Here is a 16,062-nt window from a genome sequence, read left to right on the forward strand (position 1 = left end):
ATTACCGCCAAGACGCCCATTGGTGTGAGGGACGCCATGGGAAGCTGCGGCCGTCTGGGTGTCGAGCGGGCGCGCTCACGCGGGGCCTGAGGGAGCCAAGACCCGGGAGGGTGTGGAAAAGGACTGCTGGCTCCGCCCTCAGTCCCTACCCTTTGTAGGCCGGCGTTTTCCCCTCTGAGAAACGCTCCTCCGCCCCGGCCTTCACCTGGAGTTTCTTCAGGCTCCAGGTTTCCCTGCCAACCACGAGGAGTTCAGGGAGGAAAAGCGGAGCATAGGCGCCTATAACCCACGCCTCCCACGCCTCTTCCAGCCCGAGATCGCCCAGGCAGGGATGGGCGACAAGATCTGGCTGCCCTTCCCGGTGGTCCTCTTGGCCTCTCTGCTGCTGCCTGGGGCGGTCGGCTTCACGCCCTCCTTAGACAGCGACTTCACGTTCACTCTTCCGGCCGGCCAGAAGGAGTGTTTCTACCAGCCCATGCCCCTGAAGGCCTCGCTGGAGATCGAGTACCAAGTAAGTGCAGAGGTTGAGCCAGCCGCCTTCCTTTAGCCTAGCTGCACGTCGTCGCCTCTCACCGGCTTAGAAACTTCTTGTGGACGACCGGGGTGCTGAAGAGGCGAGGGCTGCCCGGAAGCGGCCAGCTCCGCGCCGGCACGCGAGGCGAGGCTCTCCCCAGGGTTGGGGACCGAGAAGTTAGGCGGGACCTGGAATTGACTACCCCCACCCCTCCCCTTTCCTCCGGTCGGAAAGAGGCCAGCTCTGGTGATGTCGGTGGTTTTTCTCTTTGTTTCATAATTCACCTGTGTCTTTTCTAGCCAGTACACGCTTCAATACTGGGAATTTCACAATACAGGCCTAATACACGTTCTCCTTAATCATTGGACGAGATGATGACACTTGGCCTTAATCACCCCCACCGCCCTCACTCAATTCCGGTATTGTAAATCTATACTGTCATTGCTTCAGTTAAGGATTTTTGAACTGTGACCATGTGATTATCACTAAATCCTACTTTGGAATATTTTGAAAGGGGCTATTGATGTGTTTAATGGTACATTTCTTTCTCAGTTATATACCCGTTATTTAAAAACCAAATGAGATCTATCTGTATATTAAAACTTTGTAATCTTTCGTTCAGCATTCTAAGTATTTCTCCCATATCATTGTTTTCTTTTTAGTATCTGCGTAATATTATAGGGAATTCCCTTAATTTATGCGGTCATTCTGGTAGAGGGTAATTTCTTAGAAGAAGTCTTGTAAGCTCCAATACAGCAAATTTCGATGTTTCTAAGTAGCACTGAAAAAAAAAAAAAAAAAAAAAAGATGCCTTGGTGTGGTTCATCTCTCAATTTTTTTACAAGTTACCTAATTTTTAATCAGATGTTAATTTTTTATAGTTGATGTAGAGAATCTTTTTCAATAACAGGTACTGTCACATATAGAGCAAAATAAAGTTATTTAGAATTTTCCTCTGAAGGAACTTTAGAATTAGATTATTTATAGATGCATAAGGTAAGCATAGAGAGTAAAGTATCTAAAGTCACACAGTTAATGAGCAACACTGAGGCAGGAGCTCAGCATTTCTTGATTTCCAGTCCAGTTCAAAAGTTCATTTACTGAACAGTTACCATGTGCCAGTAATGGAGGAGTGGAGACGAGGACACGGGGGAAGGGACAAACAACAGAAGAACCCTTTTCAAGGATCTTAATATTTAAAGGTTACTGGCTCATAAACAACTAATTTCAATAAAGTACGGTTAAATGCTGTTGGAGGAGGGCTTCTTCTCTGGGGTATCAGAAAAGAATTCCTGGAGAAAATAAATTGGAATCTGGAAAGATGCTTAGGTGAAACAGGAATGCCAGGAAGAAGGGGCATTTCAGGAAAAGGATGAGAATGAATAGACAGTTCTGAAAATGCATAGTGTTAGTGTTCTAGCAGTGGGCAATATGTAGTGGACGCTAGAAGTGCTGAGTTTTCGGTGGACCTTTAAGACTATAAAGTCTAGGGTGGGAGTAGAAGAAGAAGAGGTTGGAGAGGTCAGGAGGCTGGATCGTGGATCATGAATCTTAGCTTGTGTGCCATGCTGAGTAGCTTTGACCTTTGTCTGTATAAGGGCCACTGAAGATTAAGCAGTGTGGTAACCGTCAAAAATGTTTTACAGTGTGGAAGATGGATTTAAAGAGGGCAAAATTAGAGGTAAGGAAACCAAACGGGGTTAGAGAAATAGTCTAGATAAGAAAACAATTTTTATTGTTCAAAATTCATCAGTATTTACTGAGGTATTAGGAAAGAAATCTATTTTAAACTACTGACCTCTTATGATTGAGAGCTCCAACTGTAGAAAAAAAATGCCTGGGCTGAAATCCTGAGTCTGGCACTTACTACCTGTGTGATCTTGAACAAGTTACTTAACCCCATACTTTTAAAATAGAGATAATAAAAGTAAGAGTTGATTTGAAACAATTAGTTAATAAGTGTTCATGTACCATCCCTGACACATAGTAAATGTTCAATATATGTTAGTTTTTTTACATTTACACTTCTAGAGTTATATAGGTGGTATGGCTTAGCTTTATACTTTGCATCTTTCATCACTCAAAGGGACTATTCCCCTAAAGCATTCTGCCTAAACAATTTGTTTTGATTGAGGAAAGAAGTAAAATCATTAAATGTCTGTAGTCCTAGACAATGTTAGAAGGGTTTAAAGGATAGAGATCATCTTCAACCCTTTTGTCTGCATTTTCCAACTCTGTGATTAATTTTCCAATAACTACAAGCTACTGGGTTTTGTCTTAGTTTTTAAAATGTCAGGGAACAGACTTTCTAGACATTGCCCTTGGCTTACTGTGACATATCGAAAAATTTTAACCATTTCACACTTTTTGGGTTTAAGAGGACACTTTTAGGATAATTGACCAGCCCCACAATATATTAAGTTCTTGAAATTTTGAAGTGTCAATATATATATCTTATGAATAGATCATTCATTTAAATTTTTAAATCATTATTGAGTGCTTAATTTGCGTAAGCTTTATGCTAGATAACTGCAGATACAATGGTGAGTAAAAATATAGTCGGTGCACTTATGCAGTCTAGTTAAGGGGATAGACATTAATCAAAGTATTACACAAATAAGTGTGATATTAGAACTCTAATAAGTGCTATGAAGCTAAGTGCATAAGCTATGAGAGTGTTTAATAGAAGGACTTGATTTCACAGTAGGAATTGAGAGAAGACATCCCAGAAGAGGTGGAGTTCAGATCTGTAGAAGAATCAGGCTTACTAGGGATAAGGGGGTGGAGCAAGTGATGGATAAAAAGCACAGCATGTGGCAATCCAAGGCTTTGAGGAAGAAGACTGAAGAATACCTTTGAGGGACTGAAAGACTGTGACAGAAAGGTGAAAGTGGGACTCGTCCATCATGATCCATTGAAGTCACTGGGAAGTTTAGTTTTAGATTTATGGTATTGTTTTATTTTATATTTTAAATAGGTATTTTGTATATTTTAAAATTAGCTTCTGTATTTTTAAATACCATTTTTAATGATTTCATTAAGCCTCACAGTCACTACCAATAATATCTTTTGTTTTACTCAAGTCGTTGCTTAGTTTTGTCATATCACTTACTTTTTGATTTAATGGATATGGTTTTTGGTTTTTGGAGGAGAACCTTGAGTAATTCTTTCAGAACACTTTGAGTCCTTGGATATCTGAAAATGGCTTTACCTTTTGCTTTCTCTTCAGTAAATATAATTGTTTTACTTGGAAAAATTGAAGACATGGCTCCCTTGTGTTTTTTTACATCTAGTGTATAGGCAAGAATGCTGATGCCATCCCAGTTCTTGTTATTTTGTAGTTCTCTACTACTACTCTTTGGAAGTTTCTAGGTTGTTCTTTTTAAATCCTTTGGAAAAGTCATTAGGATTTTTGGGTCTTTTTTCATTTATCCTGCTTCACATCTATTAGACTCTTGCAGTCTAAAGATTTTTATCTTTTGGAGCAGGAATTTTTATTCTCTTATTTGATAACTTCCTCTCCATTTCTCTTGGTTCTCTCTTTTTGAAATGCTTTATTAGGTGGGTATTTGAAATCTTTAGCTCTGTCCTTCATAAAGGTCTTACCATTTCCCTCATACTTTTCATCTATACTTTTTCACCTTGTTCTGAGAATTCCTTGGCTCCTTTTAGTTCTCTGATTTTTAGTCTCCATCCATGTCCATTCTGCTGTCATTACATTCGCTAAGGCTTTATTTGGGCAATCACATTTTTGGTTTTTCTAAGAACTTTTTCATATCAGCATCTTCATTTTCTGTAGATTTTTACATTCTTGAATTTCTCTGAGGATGTATATTACATTTATCTGATAAAACATATTTTTAAGTCTGTTTACATTTTTTCAGAATTTGATCCTCTGAGAAGAACCAATAACATGAAAAAGAGGGCATCAATTTCAACAAATACTTGGTGTGTCTCTAGTATGTTTTGAGAATTTTGCAATTGATATAAATTGGTAGCTAGATGTATTCTTTGCTCAGTGGAATATCTTCCAGAAATTTCTTAGTCTTCAAATCTGTTAACAGCTTTCCTAGATTTCCAGTGTTGTTATAGATTATTTATATCGTTATGTTTTCTTCATTTCATTGGGATTTAAAGAAGAAAAAGAACTATGTATATTTAGCTAGCCATTTGAAACCAGTTCTGTTGATCAGTAAGTACAGCACAAGAATAGGTAATCTATCATTCCATTAAAGCCACCAAGAAAAATAAAATGGTGTTATACAAGAAAAAGAGTAGCCTTTGAAGGCAGATTGCTGAGTTCAAATTTTGACCATGCCACTTATTTACCATATCACCTTAGGCAACCTTCTCTGTGCCTCAGTTTTTTGTGGGGTTTTTTTTGGGGGGCGGTGTTTGTTTTGTTTTTTTTTTTGGCTAAAATGAAAACAATAATAGAACCTTCCTTTTAGAGTTGTTGTGAGGAATAAATCCACATAAAGCACTTAAAACAATGTGTGGCATAAACTGTAATTGTTGGCTGCTGTCATCATTATCATCATCATCATCATCATCATCATCATCGGGACATTTTGAGATTGTAAAGGAACAGGTTCTTTCCTGTTTCCTGTACTTATTCTTTGGCCAATAAGTAAATGGCCTGCTTGGAATATATAGTTCATATTGGGAAATAATAGGTATTGCTTGAAAAAGTCAGTTAGAATCAGATCATAGAGGCCTTGAGTTCCAGGCTAAGAAGTAGCTAGTTATTATTTTATTGAGGAGGAAACAAACTCAGAAAAGTTACATAGCAAGCCCTAAATTGCCCAAGGAAAAGCGTCTACCAATTGAACTACCTTCTGTGTTTCTACTCTACAGAGCATCTGTTTTAAGAAGATTATTTCAGTAATACCCATAAGACATAAATTTAAGTGATGGCAACAGGAATTGGCAAGAAAGGGACAAGTTCCAAAAATGAATGGAATTGAACCAAATGGTCTTTCTGCTCCTTTCTAGCCCTAACATGAGTCTGTTGACTTTCTTACCCCTCTAGGTTTAGAAATGAAATCTTCTCATCATATGATCTACTTAATATAGCTTTTTATTTTTAGAATTCGTAAAATGTGCTCTTCTCTTCTATGCCTTCCTACAGGTTTTAGATGGAGCAGGATTAGATATTGATTTCCATCTTGCCTCTCCAAAAGGAAGAACCTTAGTTTTTGAACAAAGAAAATCAGATGGAGTTCACACGTAAGTAATCTTAGTTGGGTTCCTTGATCTGAATACCAGTGGGCACAGAAAAATTAGCACATTTGATACTAAATGTTAGCATTAAATGATTCCATATGAACATTTTAAACAGTCCTTGTTAGTGATCTATCTTAAACTGTCATCCATTAATCTTATCTTTTTAAATTAATTAATTTTTTTAAAATTTATGGCTGTGTTGGGTCTTCGTTTCTGTGCAAGGGCTTTCTCTAGTTGTGGCAAGCGGGGGCCACTCTTCATCGCGGTGCGCGGGCCTCTCACTGTCACGGCCTCTCTTGTTGCGGAGCGCACAGGCTCCAGACGCACAGGCTCAGTAGTTGTGGCTCACGGGCCCAGTTGCTCCGCGGCATGTGGGATCTTCCCAGACCAGGGCTTGATCCCGTGTCCCCTGCATTGGCAGGCAGACTCTCAACCACTGCGCCACCAGGGAAGCCCAATCTTATCTTTTTGTTTAGGCATTTTCTTTTGATCTTGACTAAGTTTTTGTTTTGTTTTTTTTTTTGCTTTGGTTAATGAGATGAGTATACCATAGGTACTGCATTCAATCTATTGTGGCATTTTAAACCTGCCTTTCTGGCTAGCACAGGCTTATTCTATTTTAACTATAAGTTACTGTTCCAGGTATATATCTTAAAGTTTCTTGAACTACTGGCTATATCATTTTGGCCCATTGTTTTCTTAAAACAGCAGTACAGTAATACATCTTTGTGTGTGTGTGTGTAAATTTTACTCGAACCTCATTCTTTTTAGATAATTAGAAGATCTGAAAGTAAAAGATCTGACCATAGGAAACCATATAGAAATAAAATAATTTTTATAACTCTGAGTTTAGAGTTTGATAAAAGCCCATATATTGTATCTCTTATATCTCATTTCTCTTTTTTCATATCTCACTGGTGTTTCCTTATTTCATTCTATTATTTTACTGCAGCACTGTTTACTCAGTATTGTTATCGTGTTTAAACTGTGAGTATATAGGAATAAGATCAAATATAGAGTGTCTAATATTTGCCATAAACTAGACTTTGCATTTTATATGCTTCTAAATTAATCATTCCAACCCACTGTGAGAGATAGATTCTTTGATTCCCCAATTCCCATTTTACAGACAAGGAGGCTCAGGGAAATTAAGTAAGTCTGCAGGGATACACATTTATTAAGAGGAGGCAGGATGAACCCAAATTCTTGCTTTCTACCATACGATGCTTAGAACATCTCTGGCACATAGCACTATGTAAGTACTAGCTATTTATAATCATTGGCCTTTGTTAACCAAAGTACCTGCCATGTAGTTGATACTCAGTAAATACTGAATACATGTATGAGTGAACGAGGTGGGGAAAATGTTTCAACCATAATTTTTTAAGTGCTTTTGAAAATGGCGTTTTACCTATACAGAGCTCTAAAAAAAATCTGCATAACTATTGATAAATAAAATCAGAAGCGGTAATTTAAAAAGTCAGTTAAGATTGATATACGAGAATTAACTATGCTTTCTCTTTGATAGGTGTATGAACAAGAACTAAAAATGTAGTTCACCTTTAAATTTCAGAATATAGAAAATGTATAGAATTTCTGTCAATTTTAATTTCTCTCCAATTTTCTGCTTTCATTTAGAGATAAATTAAAATTAACTGTTAGGGGGAAAAGGTATCTTATTGCTTTCTTGCATAGAATTACCTCTCATTAAACCATTGGGAGAAAAGAATGAGTTTATAAGAGTTCACATTTATCGAGTTCTTTTGATGTGCCAGGTCATGGTTCTAATATGCACTTTACATGTATTAATTTTTTTTTATTCTTCCCCACAGTCCTATGAGGTACATGATATTATTATCATCTTACCAATGAAGAAATTGAGGTATAGAGCAGTTAAGTAAGTTGCTGAAGGTTACACAGCTAATGAACAGCAAAGCCAGGATTTAAGACCAGTCAGTCCAATTCACTCTTAATCACTACACCAGATTTACAAATCTACTTTCTAAAAATTAGATTTAAACAAAAATTTATCTTTAGCTATATTAACTTTTTAAAGGCAACTAAAATCTCAGTTATACCACCGGAACAGTTTTTTTCTTAAATTCAATCTTTAAAACAAATGCTGTCCTTCCAGAAGTCAGGGTTAGTAAAAATATCTCCAGACAGAGCCTTAAACTGCTTAATACTTATTTGTCCAGTACTGTCATATATAAAAGCATTTTTCTAGACCACTGAATTAATATTACCCTAACTCACACCATAACTTATAAATTTTGGACTACTTATGCTAATTCTTTTTCTACTTGAAAGGAAAATTTACTCTATATGCTTTTATTTGGATAATATTTTATATCATTTGTAGTAATAATATTCCTTTCTACTAAAGGTAGTCAACACAAATTTAGAAAGAAATTAATATAGGAATGACTGACTATAAAGTAGTAAACATCTTTTTTTTGTATACACATGTTGAAGCTCATACATCTGAGTCAGTGCTTCTCAAATTTTTTTCATTTTTACCCCTGTCCCCATACAACCTTTTTAGGCATTTTTTTCCTCATCATCCCCCATGAAATTTTAATACCGAAGATATACTACATGCCCCTTTTTTTTTAACTATGTATATCTGTGCTTTATATATAAAAAGAATAGGTACAAAGCTTACCCTTTTTATCCAGTTCAGGGTTAAGAATGACTAAATAAAGTTGGGTTAAATAAAATTAAGACTAAACAAAATTAAAAGTTAGATTAAAAAGTTATTAACATTAAATTTAACTTTATATTTTCTGAATAACTTTTAATATAATTTATCATATATTGTGTCCATTACACATGCAAATTAGCAATTTATATACATAATAGCAATGTAATTAAAATTTTTAAAATCATTCCAAATATTTTTCAAGAAAAGTAGAATGATTAAAAAAATTACATTAACTTCTTAAAAAGTACTTTTAGTGACCTTAACTTTTAACTTTTTGCTTGATGTGGGAAAATAACTAGCTACTCAATAGTCATTCAATATTATTGACTTTTTCCCCCAGTGTTTGCCATAATTGATGATGGGTTGAATAACCTTTGTAAAATTAAATAATAAAATATAAACTAGTTTTATCCAAATCTTTGCCCAAAATGCAAAGATTAAAAGAGATAAAATGTATGAAAGCAGTGTGTAAATTATGAAGGAATATACAAGTGTTGACTTTTTATTTATAGTATATACGCTAAAACCCAATCACATCGCTGAGTAGTTATCGCTTATGCTTAAACAAAAACAGTAAGTCACAAATAGGGGGAAGAAAAACAAGATTGGCTTAAAAGATGAAGATCACACAAGGCTATAGAAAATAATGCAAGGCACCTCAAAGACTGAAGATCAAACACACACCCACAAGGGAGCCAGTGGCATCATTAGGCATGTGTAGGCCACCTCTTGCCATATGACTTCTAGATCAAGCAATCAACCAATCAAATGTCCTCCAATCACAGCTATCTATTTGCTAGCATTTTGTAGCAGTGTTCCTGGACACATTGTGTGTGTCTTCCATGAGCTCATGCTGCTTGTGATATGCCCAAGACAACCCCATGAGAGAAAATTAAATACTAAGAAATAAGATTTTGTCATAGGATTGAGTTTTGGAGGGCCACGATACTATTATAGCTTTTTTTTTTTTTTTTTGCCCATCTTGAACCAGTTTTCACCCTTAGGGGGCAGTATCCTCTCATTGAGAAGGCATAGTCTAAGTGAATAGTCACATTTGGTGGTTATACGCTTACTGTATCAGTGATGCCATTCATCAGAATACACTGGAAATTCTTCCTCAGGAAATGCCCCACGTCTAGGTCATATTGCATAATGGTCACAACATTTTATTTTGTTTTGTTGCTTTTAATATTGTTCCCCCTGTATCCATACCAGTGTTTGCTTCAGGCTCCTTTCAAAAGTTAAATGAATCCTCAAAAGACAAAGGTTTGTCATGATTGAGGAGACTGCAGAGAATACAGACAGGCTCTGAGCAGTACTGTAGAAAGATCAATTAACTTGAGAGTCAGATATCCAAGCTTCATGTATGCCTGTAACAGGCTATGTGATCATGGGCAAGTATCTTAATCTATGTGAACCTTATTTTACTCGCCTTGAGAAGGTTGATTATGCCTACTTTCAAATATGATGATAAGGATTAAAAGAGATAAAATGTGTCAAAGCAGTATGTAAATTATGAAGAGGTATACAAGTATTGGCTATTTTTATTTATCGTATATATGCTAAAATCAAATCACATTGCTGAGTAGTTTATCTCTTATGCTTAAACAAAACAGTTAAGTCAGAAATAAGGGGAAAAAAAGGATGGAGATTGGCTTAAAAGATGAGACTCACATGTTGTTCAGAAGGTTGTAGGAAATAATATAAGCTGCCCCAAAATTTAAGCGATCTAGCATATTGGAGATAAGGAAAGTTCAAAATCATTTAGACCAACCTTCGTGAATAGTTACAACGAAAACTAAAACACAGGTTGAACTTTTTTGTGGCCAGCAGTAGTAAATGTCATTAGCCTGTGCAATATTTTGTTTAAGTTTCTCTCCACAAAAATATTATTAGAAAGCTATTTTGCTAAGTTAACTCTGCCCAGGGCAATTATCTTGAATGTGAAGACAAGATCATAAGTTGTTATGAGTGGCATTTATTCAGTAAAGGTAATGCCACTGCGAGTAAAGCTCTGGTTCTTGGACACTGAACTCATTCCTAATTTTTGTAAACTATTACAAAAGATGTACTTAATCCAAAGGGGCCTAGAAGAAAGCATTTAGGACAATCCATCACTGCTTTTGAAAACAAAGCAAAACTCACTTTACAGATTAATCTCAAAGGGGAGGTTTGTAGTGATATTTCCATGTGAATTGAACTCATTATAAATTACTTTTAATAATGTATAAATATTAAGGTTCATTGTGAAGTATCATGTATCTAGGTTTTTAATCCTGTTTTCTTCCAAAAGTTAGGTCAAGCTCATTTGCCCAATTTACTGAGTATATGCCAAGCACATCTAAGTTGCAAGTACTTGAATATATATTTCCAGATTGCTGGTTTCCCAAGAAATTTTAAATTGTCTTTCAATACTAAGCAAGTCTTTCCATCAGTAACCTGTCCAATTATTATAAACCATGTTATTCCTTCTCTTTTACAGTAGTTTGTCCTTTGATCCCAGATGGAAGTACAGATAACTGAAGACATGTCCTCTTTTTAATATAGGATAGAGACTGAAGGCGGTGACTACATGTTCTGCTTTGATAATACATTCAGCACCATTTCTGAGAAGGTGATTTTCTTTGAATTAATCCTGGATAATATGGGAGAACAGGAGCAAGAACAAGAGGACTGGAAGAAATACATTACTGGCACAGATATGCTGGATATGAAACTGGAAGACATTCTGGTCAGTATGGTTTAATAAAATAATAAAAATTACTAACATCTAGAGACCTTACTATGTGATAGGCACTGAGCTAGGCATTTTATCTGCATTATCTCACCTAATCCTTACTTAATTCTATGAGGATTATTATCTCCATCTTTCCAATGAGGAAAATTATGGATTAGGGATATTTGGTAATGTCTCTGTCACAGAACCAGAGAGAGAGAACTAGAATTTGAACACAGACTCTTAACTGCAGAACTCCCTTAGAATGTTCACAAACAGAAGACTGTAATAATGATCTACAGCAAACTTGCACATATAATAAAACTGAGTAATTTGTAAACACTTAAGATGTACAGGCATTTTTTCCCACACCATAGTTTTTATAACATGAAATTTGATATTACTTAATTTTGGGAACACTGTTAACATTACTTAGCCAAACCTGGCAGTTATCAGAAACTAGCACTACACTTAGGAGTAAAAGCTTTTAGATTATGGCTTCTTGGCTTGAATTGCTTTATGCGCTATTTATCATAAACATGCATAATGAAATGTGCATGTATAAGAACCTACTTGCTAATAATAGTACTGCCAGTGACGGGGAGAAAGATCATTACCCTTCGGCCACAGCTAGATGTAATAAAATGAGAGAATTCTCAGTGATATTTATAAATAGCGTATATACCTGTGTTATAGAACTTTCTGCAGGAGAAATAATGTGATTATTCCAAGTTTGAAACTATATAACCTCTAATACTCTTATAACCTGAACTTTTTTTTTATAATATGATATTTTGATCACTTTGAGGTTTCTTAGGAAAGCAACTATCAAATTATAAAAGAAGAGACATACTGTAGATCAGTTAGCTTAAGAAGTCAGAAAATTAAATGATCATATCATGTATGTAATTCCTTAGTGACTGAGCTCTCCGAGCCTTGGTTTCCTATTATCCTTGGGAATAATACCTCTAGAGTTGTTGTGAGGATGAAATGTGATATGGCATGTATATAAATGCTTTAAACAGAGTCTGGCACACAATAAATGTTAGTTTTCTTACCTTCTCCATTGGTGTTACTGTGAATACAAACAAAGGATTAAGCTTAATTGGCATGAATTTTTACCATGAAAATTTTTGATCTCATCATTTCATATGTATACTAAACTTAGTTGAATTTTAGAACTAGAAGAAGACTTAGTTATCATTAGTCCAGCTCCAAACTCCCTTTCCCCTTTCATTCCATTTTATACGTAAGGAACTGGCTTAAAATGGAAATGATGTATCCATAGTTTCACGACTAGTCCAGTCTTCTTCCCACTCATTTTTTAAATCTCAATCATATTAATATATTCTCCCATTTTAAATTTATATTGCCAACAAGAGCAAAATAGAAGTAGTTGTAAATTTTGTTAGTAATTCACTGCATTCTCAAGAGATTGACTTCATTCACAATTAAACAAAATGACCAGAAAGTTCAGATTTAAATATAGCTTAAAATACTTGGTCTTTTTTGAAAAAAAATAAAATGTCTTTCAGGAGGTTTTTCATTTACTCCCCCCCCAAAATTTTTATCACAACAGCAAACTTGAATAAATAATTTTATACTTGACTATCATCGTCATGATATTGAAAAGAACTATGGATGGTCTTTTTATTTGGGGATCTGAAGCCCACATTTTTCTGGAAAATATACCATTACTTTACAAACGTGCCCATATGATAAATATTATATTTTGTAGTTTTGTAGGTTTAGCAGAGCAGTCTGCAATTTTGTGTATGTTTTTTGCATTTAAATGAGGATTTTAAGCAAGGCGACTATCCAGGAAAATCTGTTTCTAGTATTTTCTTATTTTTGCCATCAATACTTTTCAAATTTCAAATCTCAACTTTACCTTATATTCATGTAAACCTATAGTTTTTAAATCACTTCTCACCAGGACCCTACTATAAAAATAGTTTTTTCAGAAGATGTGCAACTTAGAATGCATCTTGATAAGCTTGTTTTATGAATGTGATCTTGGAACATTTTTGTATTAAAAACAGATTATATTTTTTATGGTTGTTAGGGCTAAGAAGATAATGTATATACAATTACTGGCACTATAGCACTCAAATGTATTTTCACATTATTTATTTTCAATTCACAGTAGCTTTGTTCATTTTTAAAATAACTAATTATAAACAATAATTTAAATACATCATGAGAACTATTACATAAACTTTATATAATAAAGATCTTTAGGTAATCTAAGTAGTACCCACCCCTTAATTAAAATTGTGTTTGGATATTAAACTAGTAAGAGTACTGTGAAGCATATTTTTAAATTAACTTAAAATTACTGAGCATTCTTTTACAATAAAATTATTTTTTTTATCTCCAGGAGTCCATCAACAGTATCAAGTCCAGACTAAGCAAAAGTGGTCATATCCAAACTCTGCTTAGAGCATTTGAAGCTCGTGACCGAAACATACAAGAAAGCAACTTTGATAGAGTAAATTTCTGGTCTATGGTTAATTTAGTGGTAATGGTGGTAGTGTCAGCCATTCAAGTATATATGCTGAAGAGTCTATTTGAAGATAAGAGGAAAAGTAGAACTTAAAACTCCAAAGTAGAGTACTTAACATTCAAAAAAAGGGACAGAAAAATGCAATAAACTGTTACAGTCAAGACCATTAATAGTTGTTTGCAAAACGTTTTCAGGCATTACCATAAGTGTGAAATAAATATTAATTTTAATGTGAAAGGAAAGTCTTCACTTTCATCCGTGCAAGTAATCCTATTGTTCCAGTTGTACTTAAGTGTATAACAAGTATTTTGCAGGTATAAATGAATGAAGCCATATTAATAACGGCAGTTTCCTACGTTTGAAAAAATTTTGCAAATGTCATAGGTGATTTAAATAAATGAACTTTGGGCCTAAATGTAACACTGAACTATGTTTTTAAAAGACTGTTACCCAGAAGTTTCTTTGTAAATGTGGCAATTACAAATTAACTGTAGAAGTTTTTCAATATATTAAGTTATAAATCATCTGAGAATTACCTAATCATGGATATCTTTAGAAGACAAAGACTCTTTTCTCTTTTTACATATGTATCTCCTAAATGTAAATAGAAGCATAGCTGTGAAAAAGAGATATGTGGGATTTTTATAATCAAATATATTTCATTTTAAAATATTAGCAAATAGTTTTATAGACCTAGCTTACATTCCCAAAAGCTGACATTTTGAATAATTCTTAAAAATGCTAAGTCATACTTATTAAAATTAGGACAGATTTTCTCTTTGAAGAATAAAGATTGCTCTCAGTCTCTGTAAGGATACATTCTGTCTAATCCTTAACTAAAATACAGATTTTAAAATTAAATGTGAGGGAAAATCATTTTATTTTTATATTATCAACAGTGTTATATTAGTTTTAACGTGTTTACTGACTTGGATAATACATTAATACCAGCAGTTGTGAAGGAAATATTGCTAAAAGGATCTGGACCTAATGTAAGTAAATATCACTTTTGTGTTCTCAAAATCAGTAAGAAAAGAATAAACTCAATATAAAAGAATTTAGAGAATATCCTATCAAAATAAAGTTCACTTAAACTATAAATAAAGTATTTGGAATCTGATTGGCTCATCATAATGACTCAATCCTAATATAAATTATGAGATTAATTTCCAGTTAACTGGAAGAAACTGTGGGTTTTATTTTTTTATAATTGTTTTATTCTGTTTTGAATTATCACTTATTAAGTATTCAGGTACATTTTACAAAACATAAGCCCTACTGGGTATAAATATTTATTACAGTTTTTATTACAACTTTCATAAAGTGACCTTTCTGATCACTTTATTTATTGACATTCAAATAAGGATTGGAAACCCACAGAAGTTTAAACACTCAATATGTGAATAACCCTATAGTCTCTGCCATCCTGTCTTACTCAAATACTAATAATTTAATGAATTAAATAGAATTTTTAGGTTATACCCATTTGTAATATTGTTTATGACATATACAAGTTAGAAACAATCAACTTATAAACTTGAGTATAGAACAACCTCTGTTGGTTAGTACTGCTGGAATTCTTAATAAGCAATAATGATATCCAGAGAGAATGCTTTCATCTATAATTTACACTCAAGAGTGGTACAAAAAGAGAGGTATTTCCCTCCTTCTTATATATTTCCCTCTATTCTTCAGAAAAGAAGTTTAGATTTCCCAACTCTGAAGCTTTTTAAAAATGAGATAAGGTATGATTACCTTAATTGGTCAAGAAAATGCTCCTAAGTGTCCAGGAGTAGCCCCTATAACACATGCAAGACAAGGGCCAATAAGATTTTTGCCTATGAAGAGCCCTCCCTTTTCCCCTTCTGATACACTCATAATAAGAAGCAAACTTAAAGTACTATAGCTAATAAAACAGTACAGATATAAACTACTGCATCTTTTCTATAAAACTGTGATTAAGAATTCTACCTCTTACGTATGGCTGGTTACTGTACTTACTGATTCTTTACCTAACAATAAATTTGTTACATCACCTACATATGATTTGTGTCACTGATTTTAAACCATTGATTCAGTAACTTACTATATAATAATGGCCTTATTTGGAAAACAAAGAATTTAAGAATATTGAGGACAATTTTATTTTTATAGACAAAGTGAAAAGAAGAGATTTAAGAAGCATGTTACCTGTATTAACCAAAAAGTAAAATTTGTAAGCAAATTTGTACTAAATTCTTTAATATTTCTAAAGGAATATTGTTTATCTGCCTCATATGGTTTTTTTAATGTCAGTATTGTTTTGACATTAAAATTATGCTAAAACTGAGTAAACTATCACTTAACAGCTTATTTTGTCTTCAGTTTTTAATCATATAAACTTTTAAAATACTACA

General features: G+C 34.1%; 2 protein-coding genes across 9 annotated transcripts in view; one reads left to right on the forward strand and one right to left on the reverse strand.

Annotated features, from left to right (window-relative positions):
• CCDC18 (coiled-coil domain containing 18) overlaps positions 1-791 on the reverse strand; it is a 142,879-nt gene extending 142,088 nt beyond the window's left edge. For 5 of the 6 annotated variants that reach the window (XM_082382825.1, XM_082382828.1, XM_082382829.1 and 2 more), the window contains exon 1: positions 6-124. The gene's annotated coding sequence lies outside the window, so the exon portion shown is untranslated. Of the gene's footprint in view, positions 1-5; positions 125-573 lie in introns of those variants that run through there. The other variant, XM_082382823.1, reaches the window with a different exon arrangement.
• Positions 74-16,016, forward strand: TMED5 (transmembrane p24 trafficking protein 5). 3 transcript variants are annotated; one of them, XM_082386382.1, is made up of 5 exons: positions 74-511; positions 5,646-5,743; positions 10,992-11,175; positions 13,097-13,151; positions 13,541-13,754. In XM_082386382.1, the coding sequence occupies exons 1-5, from the start codon at positions 332-334 to the stop codon at positions 13,600-13,602; spliced, it is 579 nt and encodes a 192-aa protein (XP_082242508.1). In that variant the 5' UTR covers positions 74-331; the 3' UTR covers positions 13,603-13,754. The 3 variants fall into 3 exon arrangements, with proteins under 3 accessions (XP_082242508.1, XP_082242506.1, XP_082242507.1); XM_082386381.1 differs by lacking the exon at positions 13,097-13,151 and adding an exon at positions 814-933 and having other exon boundaries at positions 373-511; positions 13,541-16,016; XM_082386380.1 differs by lacking the exon at positions 13,097-13,151 and having other exon boundaries at positions 103-511; positions 13,541-16,016.
• The last annotated feature ends 46 nt before the right edge of the window (positions 16,017-16,062 follow it).

Source organism: Balaenoptera borealis (genome assembly GCF_965194805.1).
Source record: "Balaenoptera borealis genome assembly, chromosome: 1".
Lineage (NCBI taxonomy): Eukaryota > Metazoa > Chordata > Mammalia > Artiodactyla > Balaenopteridae > Balaenoptera > Balaenoptera borealis.

What these genes read in the sequence shown, in the direction of transcription:
- TMED5 (XM_082386380.1), top strand. Translation starts at nt 332, where the DNA reads ATGGGCGACAAGATCTGGCTGCCCTTCCCGGTGGTCCTCTTGGCCTCT. An exon ending in CGCTGGAGATCGAGTACCAA is followed by an intron (nt 512 to 5,645) that starts GTAAGTGCAGAG and finishes GCCTTCCTACAG; the next exon opens with GTTTTAGATGGAGCAGGATT. An exon ending in AAATCAGATGGAGTTCACAC is followed by an intron (nt 5,744 to 10,991) that starts GTAAGTAATCTT and finishes TTTTTAATATAG; the next exon opens with GATAGAGACTGAAGGCGGTG.